This window comes from Sciurus vulgaris (genome assembly GCF_902686455.1).
Source record: "Sciurus vulgaris genome assembly, chromosome: 3".
Lineage (NCBI taxonomy): Eukaryota > Metazoa > Chordata > Mammalia > Rodentia > Sciuridae > Sciurus > Sciurus vulgaris.
This window is the reverse complement of record NC_136463.1, coordinates 53,716,108-53,738,138: the sequence shown is the minus strand read 5'-3', so window position 1 is coordinate 53,738,138 and position 22,031 is coordinate 53,716,108. Positions and strand designations below refer to the sequence as shown.

Below are 22,031 nucleotides of genomic sequence, written 5' to 3'. Positions count from 1 at the left end.
AATATTTGATATCAACCTTAATGAGTTCCTGAATTAGGAAAAAAAATCTTTTTTATTATACAGGACACTAATGGAACATTTGACAATTTTTCATTAAGGTTTATAGCTTACATGATGGTATTACGTCCATATGAATTTCCTCATTTATTTCTTTTGTGGTGCTAAAGATCAAACCCAGTACCTCTTGTATCCTAGCTAGGCAAGCACTGTATCACTGAGCTCCCTCAGCTCCAGTTTCCTGATCTTTGATTACTGCACTGGCTTTCAAACATATACACTGAAGTACTTAAGGAGCAAAGGGGCATTATGTCTATAAATTGCTCAAATGGCTCAGAAAAAAATATGATTCTATGTATGGAAAGACAATTATAAAGTAAGCAAGGTCTGAATGAAGGCACAGTGGAATTTTTTGTATTATTTTTGCAGCTTTTCTGTAAATTGAATTACTTTTCTAAAAATGGAGGCTGGATATAGTGACTCACACGTGTAATCCCAGCAACTCAGAAGGCTAAGGCATGAACATCCCAAGTTTGAGGCCAGCTTCAACAACTCAGTGAGACCCTGTCTCAAAAAATAATAAAGGGCTGGAAATGTAGCTCAGTGGCAGAGCTCAGTGGCCCTGGGTTCAATCCCCAGTACTATAAATAAATACATAAATAAATAAATTTTAAAAAACTTTTTTAAAGTTTTACTCTTTTTCCTCCCCTTTGGTGCTGAGAATTGAATCCAGGGCCTCTACCACCGAGCTACATCTCAGCCTTCCTTCTGAATCTTATGTAGCATTATCATTGAGACATGAAATAACATTATAAAACAAAAGGAATGATTTCTTAGCATAGAGGGTTCCTATATGTTGAATTCCTGTATATTGAAACTTTTTTTCCCTGTGATCCTAGGGGTCAAATCCAGGGCCTCAAGCATACTAGACAAGTGTTCCAACACTGAACTTATCCCAAATTCCTGTATATTGATATTATTTAAAGACATTTTCATATAAAACCACTGTTTTAGAAGGCAGCACAACTTTTCCTTAAAATAGAAGCAGTGTGATTATCAAAGTTTTCTTTAATCCTATAAAACAAAAACTATGGAAATCAAATATTACCCACACAGGTTCTTCAATTTCAGCATGTAAAGAAGATTCTCTTCTTGACTATTGGATTCATTCAAAGTTCTGAAAATATTTTCAAACCTTCCCCATCTCAGGAGGGACAAATGAAACTATTGTGTAGAGTGGACAAAACTGCTTTTCACCTTTGCAATAACCTCATTGCCATTTGACTCCTAAAATTAGTGACAACGATTCACCGAATTTACAGTGAGCTATGGATGCCTCTTATCTTCCAACACAGAGATTAACAGTGTAGCAAATACGCAAGCTTTCTTAGGACATAGAAAAAATATAAAAACCGAAGAGTTTATGTTTTTCTTCCCTCTGTCACTCTGTCAGAAACTTACATGCATTTTCTTCTTGGAATCAAAAACCGAGGCTGAGCTCCTGTGGTGACAGTCTATCGAAGGAAGAAAGCTGTGTCATAGAGCAAAGGTGAAGAAAACCTTGGACATGCTTTTGCAAGATTTTCCAACGACCCTGAATAGAACAAAGAGTCAACCATGTGACTATCTGGGGAAAGAGCATTCCAGTCAGAAGGAAGAGCAAGTGCAAGGGTGATGGGGATGAACCAAGTGTTTGTAGAACAGCAAGAAAATTAGTGTTTCTGAAGTCTAGTGATGAAAGAGAAAGAAAAAAATCAGAGTGAGGCTGGAGAAGTAGATAAGAGCCATATCTTGTCAGGTTTTGCACCCAATGGGGAGTGACATGGTCAAATTTGTATTCTAGACAATGACTCTGGTTGTAACACGAGAATGGAGTTTTGGGGGTGGATGGGTACTGGGAATTGAACCCAGAGGTACTTAACCACTGAGCTAATCCAAGCCCTTTTTTATTTTTTCATTTTGAGATAGGGTCTTGCTAACTCGCTGAGCACCTAGTAAAGTTGCTGAGGCTGACTTTGACTTTTCCATTCTCCTGCCTCAGTCTCCCAAGTTGCTAGGATTACAAACACACACCACCACGCCAGAGGAGAATAGATTTTAAGATTTTAAGCAGAAGATGAATGAGAAACACTCAGCATTATCTAGAAAGCACAGGTTGAGGCTTGGACCAGGTTGGAGCTAAGAAAGTGGAGTGAAGTAGAGGAATCAAGAGGTATTTAGGAGATGAAGAAAGTTTGGACATGGGGCTTTGGGTAGATGAGAAAAAGGAAAGGGGCATGCTACCCCAGTCCTATTTATTTATTGAGGCAGGGTCTGGCTAAGTTGCCCTGAGTCTTACTAAATTGCTGAGGCTGGCCTGGAACTTGCAATCCTCCTGCATCAGCCTCTTTAGTCACTGGGATTTGAGGCATGCACCACCATGGCTCCTTTTCCTTCTTTTTATGGAGGTGAAATTTAATACGGTAAAAGAACGATTCGTTGTTGTTAAGGTCCTGGAAATTGTTCTCACAGCATCGCGCATGCTTAGAATGATTTTCAAAGCATACCATTCAGTGACCTATAGAGCATTCACAATGTTGTACAAACACCACCTCCGTCTAGGTCCAAAATATGTTCATTAAGCTGTCTTTCTCTATTCCTCTCTCCCTCATTCCCTGGAAATCACTAATCTGCTTTCTGTTTCTACAGATTTACTTACTCTGGGTATTTCATATAAATGGAATGACATAATACATGCCATTTTGGCGGGGTGCGGGGGCGCATGCCTGCAATCCCTGCAACTCGCGAGGCTGAGGCGGAGGATCGCGAGTTCAAAGCCAACCTCGGCAGATTAGCGAGGCACTTAGCAACTCAGCGAGACTTGTCTCTAAATAAAATATAACAAAGACTGGGGATGTGGCTCAGTGGCTAAGCATCAATCCCTGGTACCGAAAAAAAAAAAAAATATATATATATATATATATATGACATTTTGTGTCGAATTTCTCTTGGCATTTTTTTTGGGGGGGAGGTTGAGGGGGCAGCCTTGCACATGTTAGGCAAGCTCAGCATGTTTTTGTTGTTGTTGTTTGCAGTACTGGGGATTGAACCCAGGGGGTGTTTTAAACTGATCTACATCTCCAACCTTTTTTTTTTTTTTTTTTTTTCCATCTTGAGACAGAGTCTCACTAAATTGTCCAGGCTGTCCTCAAACTTGTGATCCTCCTACCTCAGGCTCCCGAGTCTCTGGGACTGCAGGAGTAGCTGGACTTGCAGGCACAAGCCTCTGCACCCTACCCAGCATGTTGTTTTTAAGATTTATACACGTAGTATGTTAGTACATTCCTTTTGATGATTGAATAACGTTCCATGCATGCATATGACCACACTTTATTTAGCCATCCATCAGTTGATGGGCATGGGAGTAGAGTTGTTTACTGTGAAAACACTACTATGATTATGTACAGGTTTTTGAGTATCTGTTTCTAGTTCTTTGGGGAATAAACATGGGAATAGAATTCCTGGGTCATATGGCAATTCTGTTTAACTTTTTGAGAAACTGGCAAGTTGTTTTCCACAATGGCTGTACCATTTTACATTTCCACCAGCAATATGTGAAGATTCAAGTTTCTCCACATATTTATCAAGACTAGTGCTTTCTTTTTCCTCCTTTCTTTTCTTCTTAAATTCTAGCCATCCTGGTGGGTGTGAAGTGCTATCACATTGTGAGTTTTGTTTTTGTTTTTTTTTGTGTGTGTTCTGTTTGAAAGGTCTTTTGCATGCTAAGCAAGTGTTCTAGTGCTGAGCTTCATCCCACTCATTTTTATTTTAAGACAGGGTCTCATTAAATTGCCCAGGTCACCTTCAAACTCACAATCCTCCTGCCTGTTTCCCCAGTAGTTGAGATTACAAATGTGCACCATCACATCCAGCACATTGTATTTGTTTTGTTATACTGGGGATTGGGCCCAGGAATGTTCTATCATTGAGTTCCATCTCCAGTACTTCTTAATTTTTGAGATAGGGTCTGGATAAATTGAACTTTCTATCTTCCTGCCTCAGGCTCCAGAGTAACTGGGATTAAAGGCCTTTGACACCATGTCCATTGTGGTTTTGATTTGCATTTCACTAGTAATTGATGATGTTGAGCATTTTGGCATATGCTTATTGGCCGTTCATTTTCTTTTCTTTCTTTTTTTTTTTTTTTTTTTTTTTGTTATTTCCGCAATCCCACAGTGCTGGGACTCGAACCCGGGCCTCGAGCATGGGAGTCAGGCACTCTATGTGATGCGCTACATCGCCAGCACTTTTTTTTTTTTAAATGTGTATTCAAGTCATCTGACCATTTTTCATTTTTTTACTATCTTTGTAGTTGTCTATGGACCTTTATTTTATTTATTTATAATGTGGTGCTGAGATTTGAGCCCAGTGCCTCACGTATTCTAGGCAAGCGCTCTACCACTGAGCTACAACCCTAGCCCGGACCATTTTTAAACTGAGTTGTTTGCCTTTTTTGTTTTGCTTTGTTTTTTACTTTGTTGAAAATGGCCTTTGCTACAGGTCCCTGAATTGTTTTCATGATATTACGATCTTCAATAGTTTCCTTGCTATCTGGTGTGACGAGGCATTCTAGGCCTATCTTTACATTACCTTTCTCACACCTGGAATGATGCATTTCAGAGATTAGAAATAGCATTTGGGTATTAGGGGTGCTCTTTGCTGCTGGATTGATGATTTTCTCTAGGTCCTTTTTGTTGACAGTGTCAAGGTGTACTTTTTCTAAAGCCTCATACCTATAGAGAATCTGGAATAGCATTTGTCCAAACTATATGCCTTAAATAATAGCAAAATATTTACAATAAAGGAAGAATCTTTACAAATGTAAAAAGTATAGCAAAGTTCTTATCTGTACCTCATGTCTTGATGCATATGAGCATTATTGAGAGAAATCATTTAAATATAGGAAATGAATAGTTATCCTTAACTTTTGCTTAAATTTTATTTAACATCAATAGGATATGGTAGAAAGAATAAAACCCTCACAAATATTATAGTATAGTGCAGGTAGCTCATCTCTGAAAAGATATAAATTTCTTATAAATGAAAGATCAGTAAATATTTTCACCTTTGAAAACTTGAGGAAACATAATTCTCACATAGTTGATTATACCAGTCATCTATTTTTTGAGATATTACATAGAAATTTTAATTTTTTAATTCTATCCACTTGTGTACTGAGGATAGAACTTGGGTGCTTAACCACTGAGCCACATTTACAAACCACATTTCCAGCGTTTTTTTATTTTTTATTTTGAAACAGGATCTCGCTAAGTTACTTACTCCCTTACTAAATTGCTGAGGGTGGCTTTGAAAATATGGACCTCCTTCTACAGCCTCCTACATCACTGGGATTACAGGGGTGGGCCACTATACCCAGTTTATTAACTATATTCACATTAAGTATGCAATTTTTTCTCAAATAAAAGTGAATGTTAAAAAGATATATTTTTAATCTTTTTTAAAGATAAAATACATCTTGGGTTTATACTTATATTTAATTCAGATTTAGGATTACAAGTTTTCTATTTCTCTGAATTTTTATTCACATTTCTTTTAGGTTGAATATCTCAGATTCTAGCAACATTAACATGACTACCTGTTTGCTTAATCTTATATCACAGCATTATTTATAACAATGTTATTAATTAAAATTTAATTTAACTTTTCTTTGCAGGCTTCTGTTGTTATTTTTTGATTTGTCTTATCCTTTTTTAAAAAAAATATTTTTTTTAGTTGTCAATGGGCCTTTATTTTATTTATTTGTATTTGGTGCCAAGAATCAAACCGAGTGCCTCACAAGCCAGGCAAGTGCTCTACAACTAAGCCACAATCCCAGCCCCAATTTGGCTTATCCTTAAAATCTATCTTAACAGGGATGAATAATCAAAACAACTGCTGTGGGCTGGGGAGGTGGCTCAGTTGGTAGAGTGCTTGCAAGCACAAAGCCCTGGGTTCGATCCCCAGCACCGGGGGAAAAAAAAAAAAAGAACTAAAAACTGCTGTGTTTAAAGTCACTTTAAACAACTCTTCTGATAGTTAATCCAATGATAGGATTCAGTGGTTCTGTGTTACTTTTAACTTTTATGCATGGCTTTATTGTCCATGTGGAAAATTCAAACTCTACCAAACGACTCCTGGAATTAATAAATGAATTTAAAAGTCAGTAGATGTAAGGTCAACCTACAAAAGTTAATTGCTCACCTATATACCAGTTAGTGAACGATTTGAACTTTGCAAAAAAAAAAAAAAAAAAAAAATTATAATAGCACCAAAGAGAAAAAAAGAAAGTATTACATAGGTATAAATGTATAAAATATGTACAGAATCTATATATAGAAAATGACATTGATGAAAGAAATTAAAAATCCAATAAAATAGAGATACAAGTCAATGTTCATGAATTGGATGACTCAATAGTGTTAAAGTGTCAGTTCTTCCCAGTTGCATCTCAATTAAATCCTAATCAAAATGCCAACAAGCTATGTTGTATATATCAAAAAAAGACAACATGATTCTGAAGTTTATATGGATAGCTTTTATTTTTTTTTCCCCTGGTGGTTCTGGGGATTGGATTCAGGGACTTCATGCTAAACTCCTGTTCCTACCATCATATAGTTCGGATCTAACCTGTGTGAAAGGAGCCTGAATGCGGAGAAATCTACATATATTGCTGAACTTGAGACACTGCTCTGGGTCTCTTCGACCGTTTATGTCTTGGAGCTTTCCCCTACTCCCCAGGTAACTGCTCATACAGTTTGGGCATAGTCATTCCATTCAACACGTGTTGGCGACTCTGGACAAAGTACAAAGATTGTACTTCTTGCAGAAGACCACCAGACTACCAGGCCTGGGTGGTCTCCAGATCAGTTGTTGAAAAGAAGCTTATCACAATTCAGTGACCTGTCCTGCTCATAAACCAGTCAGACATAGCAATGGAGGCTTGTGCCATCAGGAGGCCCAAAGCCCACATCACTGGTTGACCATCAGAAAAATGGTGCCATTCTCTGTATTTGGGAACCTGCCTGCTGGGAGCGTCCCATCTCACACGATATGGGTGGGTCTGTTTTGTTTTGTTTTGGTTTGATTTTATTCTCTTAATGGGTGAAGTTAATGCGTTGTCCTTGTCCCTCTCCTCCATTTCCATCCAGCATAGTTGGGAAGCTCCTCCACTTCCTCCAGGCCCAATGATCTAGCTTACCTGCATGGCCTGTCAGAGCCTGCAGCTGCGCAGACAGTGCAGCGGGAGGTTCCATGTCCCAGAATCATCCACAAACTGGTGAGAGGCTGTGCATGCTCAGAGACCACACTTGTGTATGTGCCCAGGCCAACACTTCTACCTTTCTATTTTTACTTAATCTTGTTTTCTTATTATGTTAAACATTTACACAATTCCAAAGTTGAAATTCACAAAATAAAGTACATTCAGAAAGGCAAGGCCTTATTTGCCTAAGCCCTGCCTATGTACTCCTTGTCCAGTCACCTGCCATCTGCCACTGTGGACCTCTGAACTGCTCTGATGCTGAATGCCCTTAACTGTCCACGCCCCACCTGATAGAGAACAAGGACTTTGGGTTACTTCCCCCAACTTTGCCGCCTTTCAGCAGGAAGCAGTTTGGAGATGTTGTCCATTGTTCTCATAGAAATGGAATGTAGAGATTGACAGTGGGGAAATGCAACAGTGGTCCACTTTATGCTTTGAATATAGCCCTTGCTGCTCTGCCCTGCAACTGAAAGAAACTGACATGTTTCTTTCTCTTCTTCTCTCCCTGCTTCTCTCTAATCTCTCCCCATCCTGAATCTCGGGGGAAACAGGATTACCTTTCTTCCCCATTTTAGGCAGATTTATCTGTCCTTGAGTGCACACTTATGATGATAGGAATGAAGTAATCCAGACTTTGGGGATGGTACCAGAATATCTCAGAAATGACTATCTCCCAAATTAACAAGTGAATTACAACTCCAACAAAGAACACGTGGAATGTAGCCTTTGAATCACCACTTTAAAAGTCCCCTGTTCCTGCTGATGGGAAGAATCACAGCCTTTGACAGGAATTCCCTATGTTTCTCCTCTGCTAGCAAGCAATAAACCTTTTCCTTTTTCTAAAAAAAAAAAAGGCAAGTCCTCCATTTCTGGACCTTGCCTTCCATTTCAGATAAACAATTTTATTTGTTTTTGATTTACTCCTCCTTTAAAAATGTATATTATATATATATTATATACAATATAATATAAACAATATATTTTATAGAATATGTTAATATATAACACAATGTATAATATATAAAATTTTATATATATATATATATATATATATATATATATATACACATTTTTTTTTTCCCCCAAGGTGGGCACAGTGGCCCAGGTCTGTAATCTCAGCAACTTGGGAGGCTGAGGCAGGAGGATCCCAAATTCGAGGAGGTAATTTAGCAAGATCCTATCTCAAAATAGTAAAAAGGACTGGGGACGAGCTCAGTGGTAGAGAGTCCTTGGTTCAATCTCCAGTACCAAAGTAAGTAAATAAATAATTTCATTGAAAAAGAAAAAATAATGGGGGAAAGTACATTATTATTATTATTATTATTATTTTGATACTGGGGATTGAACCCAAGGGTGCTTAACCACTGAACCACTTTAGTTTTTTAATTTTGAGACATTGTCTCCCTAAATTTCCTAGGACTTTCCTAATTTGCTAAGGCTGCCTTTGAACTTGCAATCTTCTTGCTTCAGCCTCAAGTTGCTGGGCTGGGATTACAACATGTTCAGCAAAAAATAACTTTGATGGCAACAGTACACAGTCCTTAGTCTTCCAGCTTTCTGCCTCTGGACCAGTGCTATCCAACAGACTTTCTATGACGATGACAATATTACTTATTGACTCTTTCCTATATGGTATCCAGCTAGCTCCATGTAGCCGCTGAACACTTAAAATGTGGTTAGTGGGACTGAGCAACTACATTTAACAAATTTTAGTTGTTGCATGTATGAACATGTAAGGACAAATCCCATCATTATGTGCAACTATAATGCATCAATAAAAAATGTGGAAAGAAAAAAATGTATACATTAAATATATGTAGTCTATTGTATATAAAAAAGATTTAATTGGGACTGGGGTTGTGGCTCAGAGGTAGAGCGCTTTCATAGCACGCGTGAGGCACTGGGTTCAATCCTCAGCACCACATATAAATAAGTAAATAAAATAAAGGTACTGTGTCCATCTACAACTAAAATTAAAAAAAAAAAAAAGGACTTTGTTGTATTTGAAAAGTCCTGTATCGAATAGCTAATCCAGGAGGCACTATATTGGGCACCATAAACAGAATGAAGTTATATATTATATTTTAAAATCTGTAAACTGATAGGATGAATGGAGGAGATTTAAACATCAGAGAGAACTCTTTATATATGCTACAGAGTCTGTGTGTGCCTGAAGATCAACTCCATGTTCCCTGGTAATCATTCTCAACTGATCCAACTTCTCTTTCTACCAAAATCTACTGCCCTCATCCCATACTCTTCAGCTACTCAGACACATCTCCTTCCAAGTTTTTGATCACCTCAATGCTTTGGTGAAAGTTATCTCTCATTAATTGCACAAATACTTATTGAACATATATTCCAGGAATTGTTTGAGTGCTAGAAATAAACATTTTCTATTCTCTACTAATATATGGGGTCATACACCAGGAAAAAATTCAAATATAATATTTTAAGTGCGATCTTGGAGGACATACAGGAAAGTCCTTCTCCCCCAGAAGTGGAGAGGAAGGAGGTTCTGAATTGAGTGTTGAGGGTCAAACAGATAAAAAAGGAATTTTGAAATAGGACAAAGCAAAACCAGGGACAGTGGCACAGAGACAGCTTGGACCATGATGAGATTAGACAACTGAAAAGGATTCAGTATAGTTGTAACATGGGAGGTGAGGAATGAGTGGCTGAAAAATCAGCCACTACTACTAACAATAATTGAAGGATTATTACCAGCCAGGATCTGAACACTTTATCTGGAGCAAATGGACTAATAGTGATATATTTGAATTTTACCATTTTATAGATTGGGAATTGAGACACAGGAAGGTTAAAAAAGTAGCACAAGTTACACAGCTATAAGCGTAAGCTCGGGGGCAGGCTAGCGGCCAAATAAAATCGGACAGAAATCGCGGGTGCCCTGGCAGCCCAGGGTCTTTATAGGTCGGAATGGGCGGGGGTCCTGCTGAGTGAAAGGTGGAGTTAAGGGTCAACAGGTGGAGTTAAGGGTCAGTAGGTGGAGTTAAGGGTCAACAGGTGGAGTTAAGGGTCAGTAGGTGGAGTTAAGGGTCAGTGGAGTTTTCTTGTCCGTTTGATGGATCACCGTTTGGCGCGCTGCCCTTTGTCTCAGTTACTCCGCTCTCCCGCCTACAGTCGCCCAAATTCCGACCTAACAATAAGTATTAAAGGCTGTATATAAACCCTTGGCACCCAGGTTCCAGAGCCCACATGCCTAACAGTAGAACTCTGTTGTTTGACCCTGTGGGTCCACACAAGGCAGTAAGACTTAATCCCAAAGGTGATGAGACTCTGATTTTTTTAAAATTTCTTTTTCTTTTTCTGTGCCTGGGATTGAACCTAAGGAGACTTAACCACTGAGCCGCATTTACAATCCTTTTAATTTTCTTATTTTGAGATAGGGTCTTGCTAAATTGCTTAGAGCATTGCTAAATTGCTCCGCCTGTTTTTGAATTTGCAATCCTCCTGCTGTAGCCTCCCACATTGTTGGGATTACAGGCATGTGCCACCTCCCCTGGTGAGACTGATTTTAAGCCAATGAGAGATGGAACCATGTTTGCATTTTTTAAAAGATGATAATCATTGACTATTCTGGAGGCAAAGTGGTCAGAGAGGCGTCTATTACTATAAGCCAGCAAGAGAGGCCAGGGAATAGCAATGGTAATCGGAAATGGGTGCTGACAGGAGAATTACTAAAGAAATGGCAGGACTTGGTGACTGAAAATGGGATACATGGGAGAGGGAAGATTCAAAGATGAATCTCTCTGCCTTTTATTGGCCACTCACAGGAAATGCAGAAGGACTGAGAAGGAGAGAGGACAAATCAAGTGGAGGTGTCCAGTAGGCACTAGACATGTGGGTCCAGAGTTGGAAGTGGGATTCAAAAGCTCTGAGCATATAGGTGATAGCTGAAGTCAGGGAACATGCGTAGCGTGAGGACAGAAGCCTAAACGTTGAGGAAAACAAGGACTTAACAAAAAAAGAGAGACTGGTTGGGGAGGTCGCCAACTACCCAGTGTCATGACAATCACAGAAGAGTGATCTTAGAGAAGTTATTGGAAATCAAGTAAGGCCAGGCCTGAGAAGCATCTGTAGGCTTTGACATCTCTGTGGTCCTTGATGAATTTTGAGTGGGCTGCTGGGCAGGCAGGTGGGTCGGAAGGGCAGGAATGAGATACAGATGACTTTCTCCATCTGGCCCGTTGAACTCCTCCTTCAGGAAGCAAATGGGATCTCTTCTAGTTTGGGGTATCCCTCTTTAGAAGTTCCCAACCCTGTCTCACTTGGGGAATTTTTAAAAATACCGATGTTTATGGTGACGGAAACCGGAACAGTGGTTGCCTCTGGAAGGGGAGGGTTGTGGATTCACTGAGAAGAAACACAGGATAACTTTCTGAACTGATGGAAATGCCCTCCATCTTGAGAGGATTGAGAGTTGCACGGGTGAATTTGTGTCCACACTCATGAAAATGTACACTTAACGTGTGTGCTTTGCACCATAAACTATGCCTCACAAATTTTGAGCACCAATTTTTCCAAAAGTATTAAATACTTTCCTGGATCAGTTAAGTTAAAATCTCTGAATCCGGGGACTGGGCTGGGTATTTTGGAAGGATCCGAAGGCGACTGTTAATGAGGAGCCTGCGTGGTGCGCAGAAGCTGTTCGTCCACCTCTTCAGGTCCCTAGGGCTTTGGCACAGCTCCATCTCGTTCCTTCAATTTGTTGTCCGGGTTGGACTGTGAGCTCTGATATCCCATTAGATGAGCTCAGCACCCTCCACCTCAGGCTTAGTCAAGAGGCCGGAGTCCATTGCCCTGTCGGGTGCCATCCGCGCAGTTCTGCTGAAGGAGCAAGGTTCCAATTCAAGAAACGCAGAAAAGCTTTGGACTCTAGCATGTCAATCACCAGTTACGGCTGCCCAGATGAAAATGGTTATGAAGGGGACTGTTCAGCGGTACGGCCGGCCGGCCTCGTGGCGCAACGGTAGCGCGTCTGACTCCAGATCAGAAGGTTGCGTGTTCAAATCACGTCGGGGTCAATTACCTTTTCTAAGGTTTCCGTTACCTTAATTTAATTCTATTATTAATTTTGATCCGCTCCCAGTACTCGGAGAAGAAACATCTCTTAAGGGACCAAGAAGGGGGACAGCTTCTGGTGAGAAATTCCGAGGCCGCCCTGTCGAGGGACCCCAGTGATCTCGCTGGGATTTTTACAGCAGATCCAGACAACTCTGGGACAGGGTGGCCCCCGAAGGACAGGTTCAATTCCAGACCGCTCAGCCTAGAAGAGAGGCAAGTACTCTTGTACAAGAGGGTATCGCTGGGTCTTTGTAGGTTCTCTTGATAGGGCTGGGCAGGATTCTTTTGAATTTGTTCTGTTTGCAACACAGCCACATCCCATCAGCAGGAGTTAGAGCAGAAATAAGAGCAGGAGAAAGATCTCAGTTCCCAGGGAGAAGTAGCTAGATCTGCCCTATGCGGACGAGGTGGCCGAGTGGTTAAGGCGATGGACTGCTAATCCATTGTGCTCTGCACGCGTGGGTTCGAATCCCATCCTCGTCGGTTCGCGATCGTTGAGGTCTGCCTTCAGTTTTGTAATCTGTAAGTAAGACTTTATCTTATCACCTTTGGTGGGCTCGAATTCAATGTTTCAGTATCATTCCTGCATTCTTTCTCTCGAGAGGCGTCCTTCATCCTGTACTACTCTTTCCAGCACTGTAAATCACCTGTGTTAACCTGCTACGAAACTGACCTGGCCAAGAAAGTAAGGCGGCAACGCAAGTGGCCGGGCGCCGTGGCTTAGTTGGTTAAAGCGCCTGTCTAGTAAACAGGAGATCCTGGGTTCGAATCCCAGCGGTGCCTCTTTACTTAATCTTTTTAAACAAGTATTAAACCTTACTAGACTCACCCCACCTTGTGTCAGTCCTCTGAATACATTGCCTACACGTTCATCCGCTCTCCTTCGATGAATCCGCTACGTGCTGTTAGGCATGTCCTATTTTGGGGTTGCAGAGTAAGCACCTCTTTCCCCTTATGCACGTCTTATTTATACCTGATTCTGCGTCAAGCACCGGAGTCGTATCACTTGTGCTTGTCAGTATTGTAGTTTGACTGTTAACTTGCATAAGTGCTCAGATGGTCGGTTTGAACATTCTACTTTTGTGTTTTCTAAAACGATTGCATCCTGAGAGGTTTTCCCACATGGGCAGTAATGATTCTTTATATAACTTCACGTTCACGGTTGTTCGTCAGGTGGCCGGTTAGCTCAGTTGGTTAGAGCGTGGTGCTAATAACGCCAAGGTCGCGGGTTCGATCCCCGTACGGGCCAGCGGTTGACTCTTTTTCTTCCCTTGTTAGGGAGGAAATCACTGTACCTACTTTCAGTTTTTTATCGGAAAATGTTAACCAGAGAAAGTGATAACCTTCCATCTCGGAATATTTCACACCTGAAAAGAAACCTACTCGAGTGTAGTTCAAAAAGGGTGATTTTGACTTGCAGAGATACTGCAGTTCTTTCTGTGATCTCTAATTCTACATTTCACAACTCTGAATGTGGCCCGCGACCTTACTTTGTGTTTTGTAAACAGAACACTGCCAAGAATTGGGACAAAATTGTCTCAAATCTTTAGAAGTGGCAATGATCAGCAGAATGTGGCAAATGGTCAGGAAGGGAACTGTCAAGTATTCCCCATGTTATTCCACAGGCAAGATGTTCAACAGCCAGCCCCTGCCTGTCCATTAGGACTTATGAAGATAATCGCTTCCCCTCTTTTAGAGAACCCTGCTTGCATTTCTGCTTTTACTCAATCTCTGGCCCCCTGTGTGTGATTATGTTTCACATTTCCCCGCATATCTGCTGCCGAACAGCAGGAACCATTATTATCCTTCCCCATCTAATCTGGGACACCCACCCCACTCTCGGAACCCGCTCCAAGGGAGCTCCAGGAACAAGACACTCATTCCCATTCCTTTGAACGATGAACCCCTGCAACCCCACACAGATGCAGCCTCAGCCTTAGCAGCAGCAGCACTTTAATTCCACAAAAACTCAGAAAGCCAAAATGAATCAGAACACTCCACAACAGGTGGACTTCGAAACCAGCAACAATTCGACCTGACCCCTGAGAGCAGTGAGACACCTCCCACCTCACCCTCCACCATGCAATATATTCCTCTTAGCTCCACCCCAGTTCTGGCTGGGGAAGTGGTATTGTGGGGGACCAGAGGGCAGAAGCAGCTGGTTAAACATCTGCAGGTATCCATTCTTGCCTGCATGGTGTGTGACCAGGGGCCACTCAAGCTCCCAAAGCCCCTGAAACCTGAGATGTGGCCACCGGAGTCAGGATGACCATAATGGGGCTGGGTCTCCTCTGTTCCCTTTTCTTGATCTCGTATGGGAATCCTGTTCCCATCCTCAAGCCGAGACCTAAGACCCTCGGTTCCCAGGCTTGGTGTTCTAGCTAGGGAGGAGAATTGGAAAAAACAGGGTAGCTACAGATGGCCAACTGAATAGAAGCAAGGCAACATCCCATCCCACCAGGAGAACAGTTAGAACTTCCCCCAAATACACCTCCCTAAGACCCTTCGAGAGGGCACGGGCCAGCTAAACGCATTTGGAAGAACCTCCAACACACAGGTCTTCCCGGAGCGGGCAGTTCCCACTAGAGCTCCTAGAAGAGTACTTAGGATCCCGTTGGGCCCTGCCGGGGCTAGGCCCCGCCTCTTCAACTCTCGCGGTCACTTGCACAAGGCCTCCAACACCTCCAGAGTGCGTCGGATATCTCGGACTTGGCGCGCCAGCCCCTGAACCGGCTGCAAAGCCCTCTCCAGCTCCTCACAGCGCGCCAGTAGGGTATACATGCCCTTGATGCTCATGTCCACGGCTTCGCCTAAGGAGTCCACCGCATCGCGGTAGGTCTGAATGCAGCCCACGCTCAGCGCTGTCAGCTCCTGCACCGCACCACCCAGCCCGCGAAGCAGGCGGTCCACCCGGCCGCCCAGATCTCGGCTCAGCCGCTCCAGATCTCGCAGCACGTCGGGGTCGATGGGCGGGATGGTGGGAGTGGGTGCGGGTGCTAGGCAGGGACGCACGGGAGCAGAGGGAAGGGGCGGAGCGACGCCGCTCAGACGGATCTTGAGTTGCAGGTTGTTGGCGACAAAGTGAGTGAGGTCTCCGTGGCGGCTTACTGTGCCCTCGAGCTCCAGGGGACTGGAAATAGTGGCACGACGTCCGCCGCCCGCGCTGGACTCCGCACCTCCTGCGGACCCCGCGCCGCCGCATGCCCCACTGAGCCCGTCCAGACTGCGGCTGTCCTGAAGGCGGCTGGAGAACGAGCGGCTAGCCCTGCCGGCCGCTGTCGCCTCTTCGTCAATGTCTTCCTCCTCCTGCTGGGGCTGTTCCACATTCATCTCGACGCCTCTCGGGCTCCCTCGACGTGCGACCCTCTCGGATGCAGGCTTGTCCTCGGGCGGCTTAGGGTCCTTGTGTCGGGAGGACAGGTTCGGGTCGTACTCTGGACCTGGCTCCCCCCCGCGGCTCCGGCTCCCAGACGGCGTCGCTCGGGGGCCGGGCTCGTTTCTCCAAGCCTCCGGTTCCAGCTGGTGGACTATGCTGCTCGAAGTCTTCGGGGACGAGCTGGGTTGGCGGCTCGCGCCCCCAACGTTCTTGGCTTCTTCCTCCCCAGACACTCTCAGGCCGGAGGGCGGCTTAGAGGGCGTTCCACCCGGCCCACCGCAGAAAATCGCGGCCTGCTGTTCCGCTAGAGCTAGAAGGTCCGCCTCCGGCCCGGGCCGCCCCCGAGACGACTCCATACTGCGGGTGGGGGCCGGAACGGAGGAATTGGTCCGCCGAGGCTCAGGAGGCGACGGCGGCGCCTTTAAGGGGCGTTGGTAGAGGCTCCCCGATTGGCCACAAACTGACAATGGTTGGACAGGAAGAACACTTTGATTGGTCATGGTGACCAGGAAGTCCCGGAAGAAGAGCTGTTATTGAACATCTGAGCACACACGAGAGCCAGCCGGGTGTAGGGAAGGAGGTGACAGCTGCTGTCGTCGCCCCGCCCTTTCAGAAAGTTGAAGGGGCAGGTCTTCATGACTAGGGTTCCCAAATACTGGCGTCCGGCGGGAGCGCGGCTCTGACCCTTTCGGCCCATAATTGTCCCGTCCATAATTATTACTTAGCAAACTCACCAAGTAAGGACCTGACTCGGGACTCCCGGAGACTCTTGGGATGGAAATAATGCATCCTGCTAGGACCCTAGGGATTGAATCGTACCTAGTTAACCAAGAAAGATAAAAACAGAATTCTCTGCAGAGCATGAATGATTGGTTCCATCATCCTGTATTGACGGACCTAGCCGTTGAACTGCCCAGAGCAACTCATGGAAAGCGGTGAGGGACCCCTGGGCTTTCCCGTTCTTTTGCCATTCCTCTGCCTTCTGTCTCTTCCTCTGGAGAATGTTGTGTGATTTTGTCTCACGGTAAAATATTCAACAAACAAGAAGATCACAAATTTTGATAATCACTTGTCTTGTTTTGTTGGAGTGAAGATCAAATCCAGAGCCTTGTGCATGATAAGCATGCTCCATCACTGAGCTACACTTCCAAACCCCTCCTTAAGTACTTTTTAGGAAATAAAGGGTTGTGATAGAGTATAACTGGACAGGCACTTGTTTACATAAGGGTTCAGGCAAGGCCTCTTTTGATGAGAAGACATTTGACCGCAAAGAAAGGAAAAGAGCTTAGCCACCTTCCAGGCAAAAGGAAAAACAAGTTTTGCTAAATCTCAGAGAAAGAAAAAAAAAAAAAAAAGAAGAAGAAGAAGAATAAAGAAAAAAAAAAAAAGATTGACATATTCAAGGAACTGGGGCTGGGTTGGGCAGGAGACGTTGGGGCTAAAACAAAATGATTAAGGAGGAGGATTTAGAACCAGAGACTGAAGAAACAGGCAGGGGCTCCATCATGCAGGGTCCTGTAGTTCCTATTAGGAAATGGAGATTTCTTCCAAGTGCAATGGTACAACAGACACTGGAAAATATAACCAAGACCCTGAGACATTGGTGTTTAATAAAAACAACTCACTAACACTCCTTAGCTGAAAATGAATGTGATTGTTCCTTTTTTTAAAAAAAAAATGTATTTTGCAGTTTATTAATCCTCTTGTGAAAATTTCACACAATTGCCTCCGATAATGTCACTATAGAATCTTTACTCCTGCTTTTTGCCAACACCAACATTGCCCTTTATAGTCCATAGTCCCCTAAGTTTATTGTTTTTATATTTCTTTCATTGTTTTCTTTTTTAAAATTTGTTCTAATTAGTTATACACGACAGTAGAATGAACTTTGGCAAATCATACATAAATGGAGTATAACTTCTCATTCTTCTGGTTGAACATGATGTAGAATCACATCAGTCATGTAGTCATACATGCACACAGGATAATAACATCTGATTCATTCTATTATCTTTCCTACCCCCACACCCCACCCATCTTTCATTGTTTTCTTGAGGTCTTTCTCCTATACAGGTTGTATCTTGCAAGTTTAGGTTGGGGTTCATTTCTCTTTATATAATCCAACGAATTGTAAATCATGCCAAAGCTTGTCATAAAAATGAGTTCTGAATCAAATACAAAGATAACATCTGATCATGGACAGAGATAGTGCCAGCCAGGCGCAGTGGAGCACGTCTGTAATCCCAGTGGCTCAGGAGATGGAGGCTGGAGGATCTCAAGTTCAAAACCAGCTTCAGCAAAAGGGAGACACTAAGCAACTCAGTGAGACCTTGTCTCTAAATAAAATATAAAATAGATCTGGGGACGTGACTAAGTGCCCAAGAGCCCCTGAGTTCAATCTCTGGCACCCCCCTCCAAAAAAAAGAAGTGCAAGTGCTAGAACCTCCCAGTACCCACCCCCAGGTCTTTTCAGCATCGTAGGCAGCCAACTCTGATAAGAGTAGCTCACTGTTTCACTAGGCCTGAGGAACTCACAATCGCCAGCTCTGTCTTATAGTTACCTGAGGCTTGATAAAATCCTCCCTCTAGTCTTAAAAAGGGAGGGTATATATATTGGTCTTGGTTTATTTTCTTTAGAAGATAGGAATTCCTCCCTTGACAATGAGACGCTGAACCCAGAAAGGGAATGATGTGATGGGGTTCATCTTTGGGAATTACTGGCTGTTGGAAATGTTTACAGGAACAGGTGGGGTAGTGAAAAGAAGTTTCCAAATATGAGGTGATGATGGCTCAGCTTAGTGTGATACAGTAGACTTTGGGTAAGTGAACATGTGTTAGATGCTCCTTGAAGGTTGCAGTGGGCAAGTGTTCAGTTAACTGATGTGTAAGTGTAGTTTTTTATTCCCCACTCCATGAGGCTTAGTGAGGTGACAGACTCCTTTTACTGTGCCCAGGAATAGGCACATAACCCAAAGCTTATCAATCAGAGTACTTAATACTTCTGCCTGAAAATTGTCTCAGAAAAGGAACAAAACACAGGCATGACCAGTAAATGTACTCCCCAGTACTCCCCTGGGCCCCTACACTAAGGGATGAAGCCCAGGACCTCTCCCATGCTAGGTAGGAGCTCTGAAAGAGAACACTGCAGGAGAGAATGAGGCTGGTAAGTTAAGAGAACCAGAGACAAAAGATGAATTCCTGTGTCTGTCTCCAACCCCACCTTTAACCTTCCTGCGATCTGTTTCCTTCATCACCTCCATCCCACCAAAACCTTGTTCCTTCCTACAGTGATTTCTTGTTGCAGTAAATGGCAGCTCCATCTGCCCAGTGACTGAGGCCAAAGCCTTGGAGTTGTTCTTGGTTTTTCTCTTTTTGTCACAATTCATGTCCAGTTCTTGATTCTGCTCTAAAATACACCCAGAATCCAACTGCTGCTCACTCACAGCTCCTACTCCGGCTCCACCAACATTTCTTGCCTAGATTAATGAGGTAGCTTCCCTCAACTTTTACCCTCAGCTCTCTACAGTCTATCCTCAATAGAGTGCCAGAGAGATCTTTAAAACTATAAATAATGTAGGTGAGAATGTGACTCAGTGGTAAAATACTTGCCTGGCATACATGAGGCCCTGGGCTTGATTCCCAACATCGATGATGATGATGATGATGTCACTCCTCTGCTCACAACCTTACAATGCCTCTGTTTCCTTAATTAAAACCCAAGTCCTCATAATGGACTGGGAGGTCTCTGGTCTCATCTATTTCTTTCTCTTTTGCTCTGGAGACGCACAAACGCTTGGTGTTCTGCCTCTGGCAGGACAGACATGTTTCCACTTCAGGGATTACATCAGATCTTGCCTTCTTATTTATTTTAATGCCAAGAAAAATGTTAAACCTGGGTATTCCTCCTTCCTTTAATTCCTTCAGGCCCTTTCACAGACCTACCTTTTCAATGAGGCCTCCTCTGGCCATCTATTTAAAATTGCTGTCACATAAGGTAAGGTGACCCATCCTTATAATCCCAGGTACTTGGGAAGCTGAGGTAGGGGCATCATAAATTTGAGGCCATCCTGGACAACTTAGCAGGGGGATTAGAGGTCAGTAGGTGCATCAGTCAACTTGTGACCACCCAATTTTGTTTTTTGCCCCACCATTAAGAGATAATCTGTAAAATCAGCACAGCTCTTGTATTAGATTTGTTCATTCACATAATCAGCTGAGATGTACAAAAGATAATTATAAAAAACCTTCCTTCTGAAAATAAAAGTTTTTTAAAAAACTACAAAAAGGAATCAAGTTGGGTGTAGTAGCACATGCCTGTAATCCCAGTGACTCAGGAGGTTGAGGCAGGAGGATCACAAGTTTGAGGCCAGTCTTAGCAATTTAGTGAGGCCCTTAGCAACTTAGAGATACCCTGTCTCAAAGTAAAAATAAAAAGGGCTGAGGATGTGGCTCAGGGGGTAAGCACCCCTGGGTTTAATCTCTAGTACAAAAAAGAAAAGAAATCACACCACAAACAAGACCAGAGAGGTTTAATATTAGCAACACTGCAAAGTTTAGTAGATGCAGGGGCCCTGGGAGAATGTGGCTATCTTCAGATGCCTGCCACGCCATCTCTTATCTCAACCTATGTTGAATCTAGAAAGATACTTACTTGAGGTTCTACTAATGTGTAGGAACTTGTCCTCTCTTTAGGAAATCTATAGCGAAAAACCTTTCAGTTTATTCTGTCCTGCTCCTGAAGATGCCCTGGTAGGTGAGGGTATGAAGGGGTCTTCAGTAGAGCAGGCACTCATAATATAAGCAATCCTTGGTGTCCCCAGGGTCTGCATTCTGTTGTGAATCAAAAATGTCACTAGGGGGCTGGCATTGTAATTCAGTAGTAGAGTGCTTGCCTGGTATGCCTGGGGCACTGGGTTCAATCCTCAGCACCACATAAAAATAAATAAATAAAATAAAGATATTATGTCCATCTACAACTAAAAAAAAATTTTTTTTAAATGTCACTAGGAGTGACACACACCTGTAATTCCAGCAACTCAGGAGACTCAGATAGGAATAAGTAACTAGAGATGATTTCAAGTATATGGGATGATATGCATAGGTGCTATGCAAACATTATAGTTAAGCATTCATAAAATTGATATCTTCAGGAAGGGGGATCCTAGAACCAATCTCTCACAGATGAAATGAAGGACTCACTTTGCTTGTGGTGGGGGTTTACATGGCCTTACTGTATGTACTGGGACCTTCAATTCATTGAACAAATGGGGAAGGGAGCCAGCACTTGTGCCTTTCTTGAAGACAGTTTTGTCTACTACAACCAGCTCAGATGTAGACCAGACCTGACCAAATCCAGTCCTTCAAGAACAAAGGCCCTGAAGCATATTTGTCATTGGTGAAAACCTCTGCATCTTATCTGAACTCAATCAAATACATTCCCACCCTCACTGCTCCCAGCTCATCCCCAGTTCAGCTGACCATCTGTAGGGGAAAACTTCCCTAGCGCTGGCCAGACAGGCCCATGGCAGATTAGATCTTTCTCCAGGGATTTCAGCCACAATTTCAGATTTGATCCCACAATGATTCTTTCTTCTGAAGACTTTAAAGAAATACCACCCCCCACCATCCCACACACACACTGTCCCAAGAATTGGCACCCAGCTAGTAGGGGATGCTGTTCTTCACTCCCCAGTCCAGGATGCCCACAGCATGGCCTGTTAACATCTGTCCTGGAGATACTGGTACACCCAGACTTGTATGCCAGGAAGTCTTCAAACACAAAGAAGGCTGCCTGTCCTAGGCAGTTTTTGATCTTTGCCATGGACTCCTTGATACTAGGGATGCTGTAGGAACTGTAACCTTCACGCTTGTCTTGTCTACTTTTTTTTTTTTTTTTTGGGGGGGGGGTACCAGGGATTGAACTTAACCACTTAACCACTGAGTCACATCCCCAGTCCTTTCTCTTTTTTTTTTTTTTTGGCGGGGGGGGGGGTGGATACCAGGGATTGAACTCAGGGGCACTCGGCCCTTTTTTCTATTTTGTTTAGAGACAGGGTTTCATGGAGTTGCTTAGTGCCTCCCTTTTGCTGAGGCTGACTTTGAACTCGAGATCCTCCTGCCTCAGTCTCCTGAGCCACTGGGATTATAGGTGTGCACCACCATACCCAGCCCCCAGTGCTTTTTGTATTTTTAATTTTGAGACAGGGTCTTGCTAAGTTGCTTGGATCTCGCTAAATTGCTGAAGCTGGTTTTGAACTCATGATTCTCCTG

The 22,031-nt window shown here is 43.1% G+C and overlaps 1 protein-coding gene across 1 annotated transcript; it reads right to left on the bottom strand.

Annotated features, from left to right (window-relative positions):
* Positions 1-14,315: 14,315 nt before the first annotated feature.
* Positions 14,316-17,543, bottom strand: BORCS6 (BLOC-1 related complex subunit 6). Its single transcript, XM_079133084.1, has one exon. It carries the CDS (start codon positions 16,259-16,261, stop codon positions 15,044-15,046), a length of 1,218 nt encoding a protein of 405 aa, XP_078989210.1. The 5' UTR covers positions 16,262-17,543; the 3' UTR covers positions 14,316-15,043.
* Positions 17,544-22,031: the final 4,488 nt, after the last annotated feature.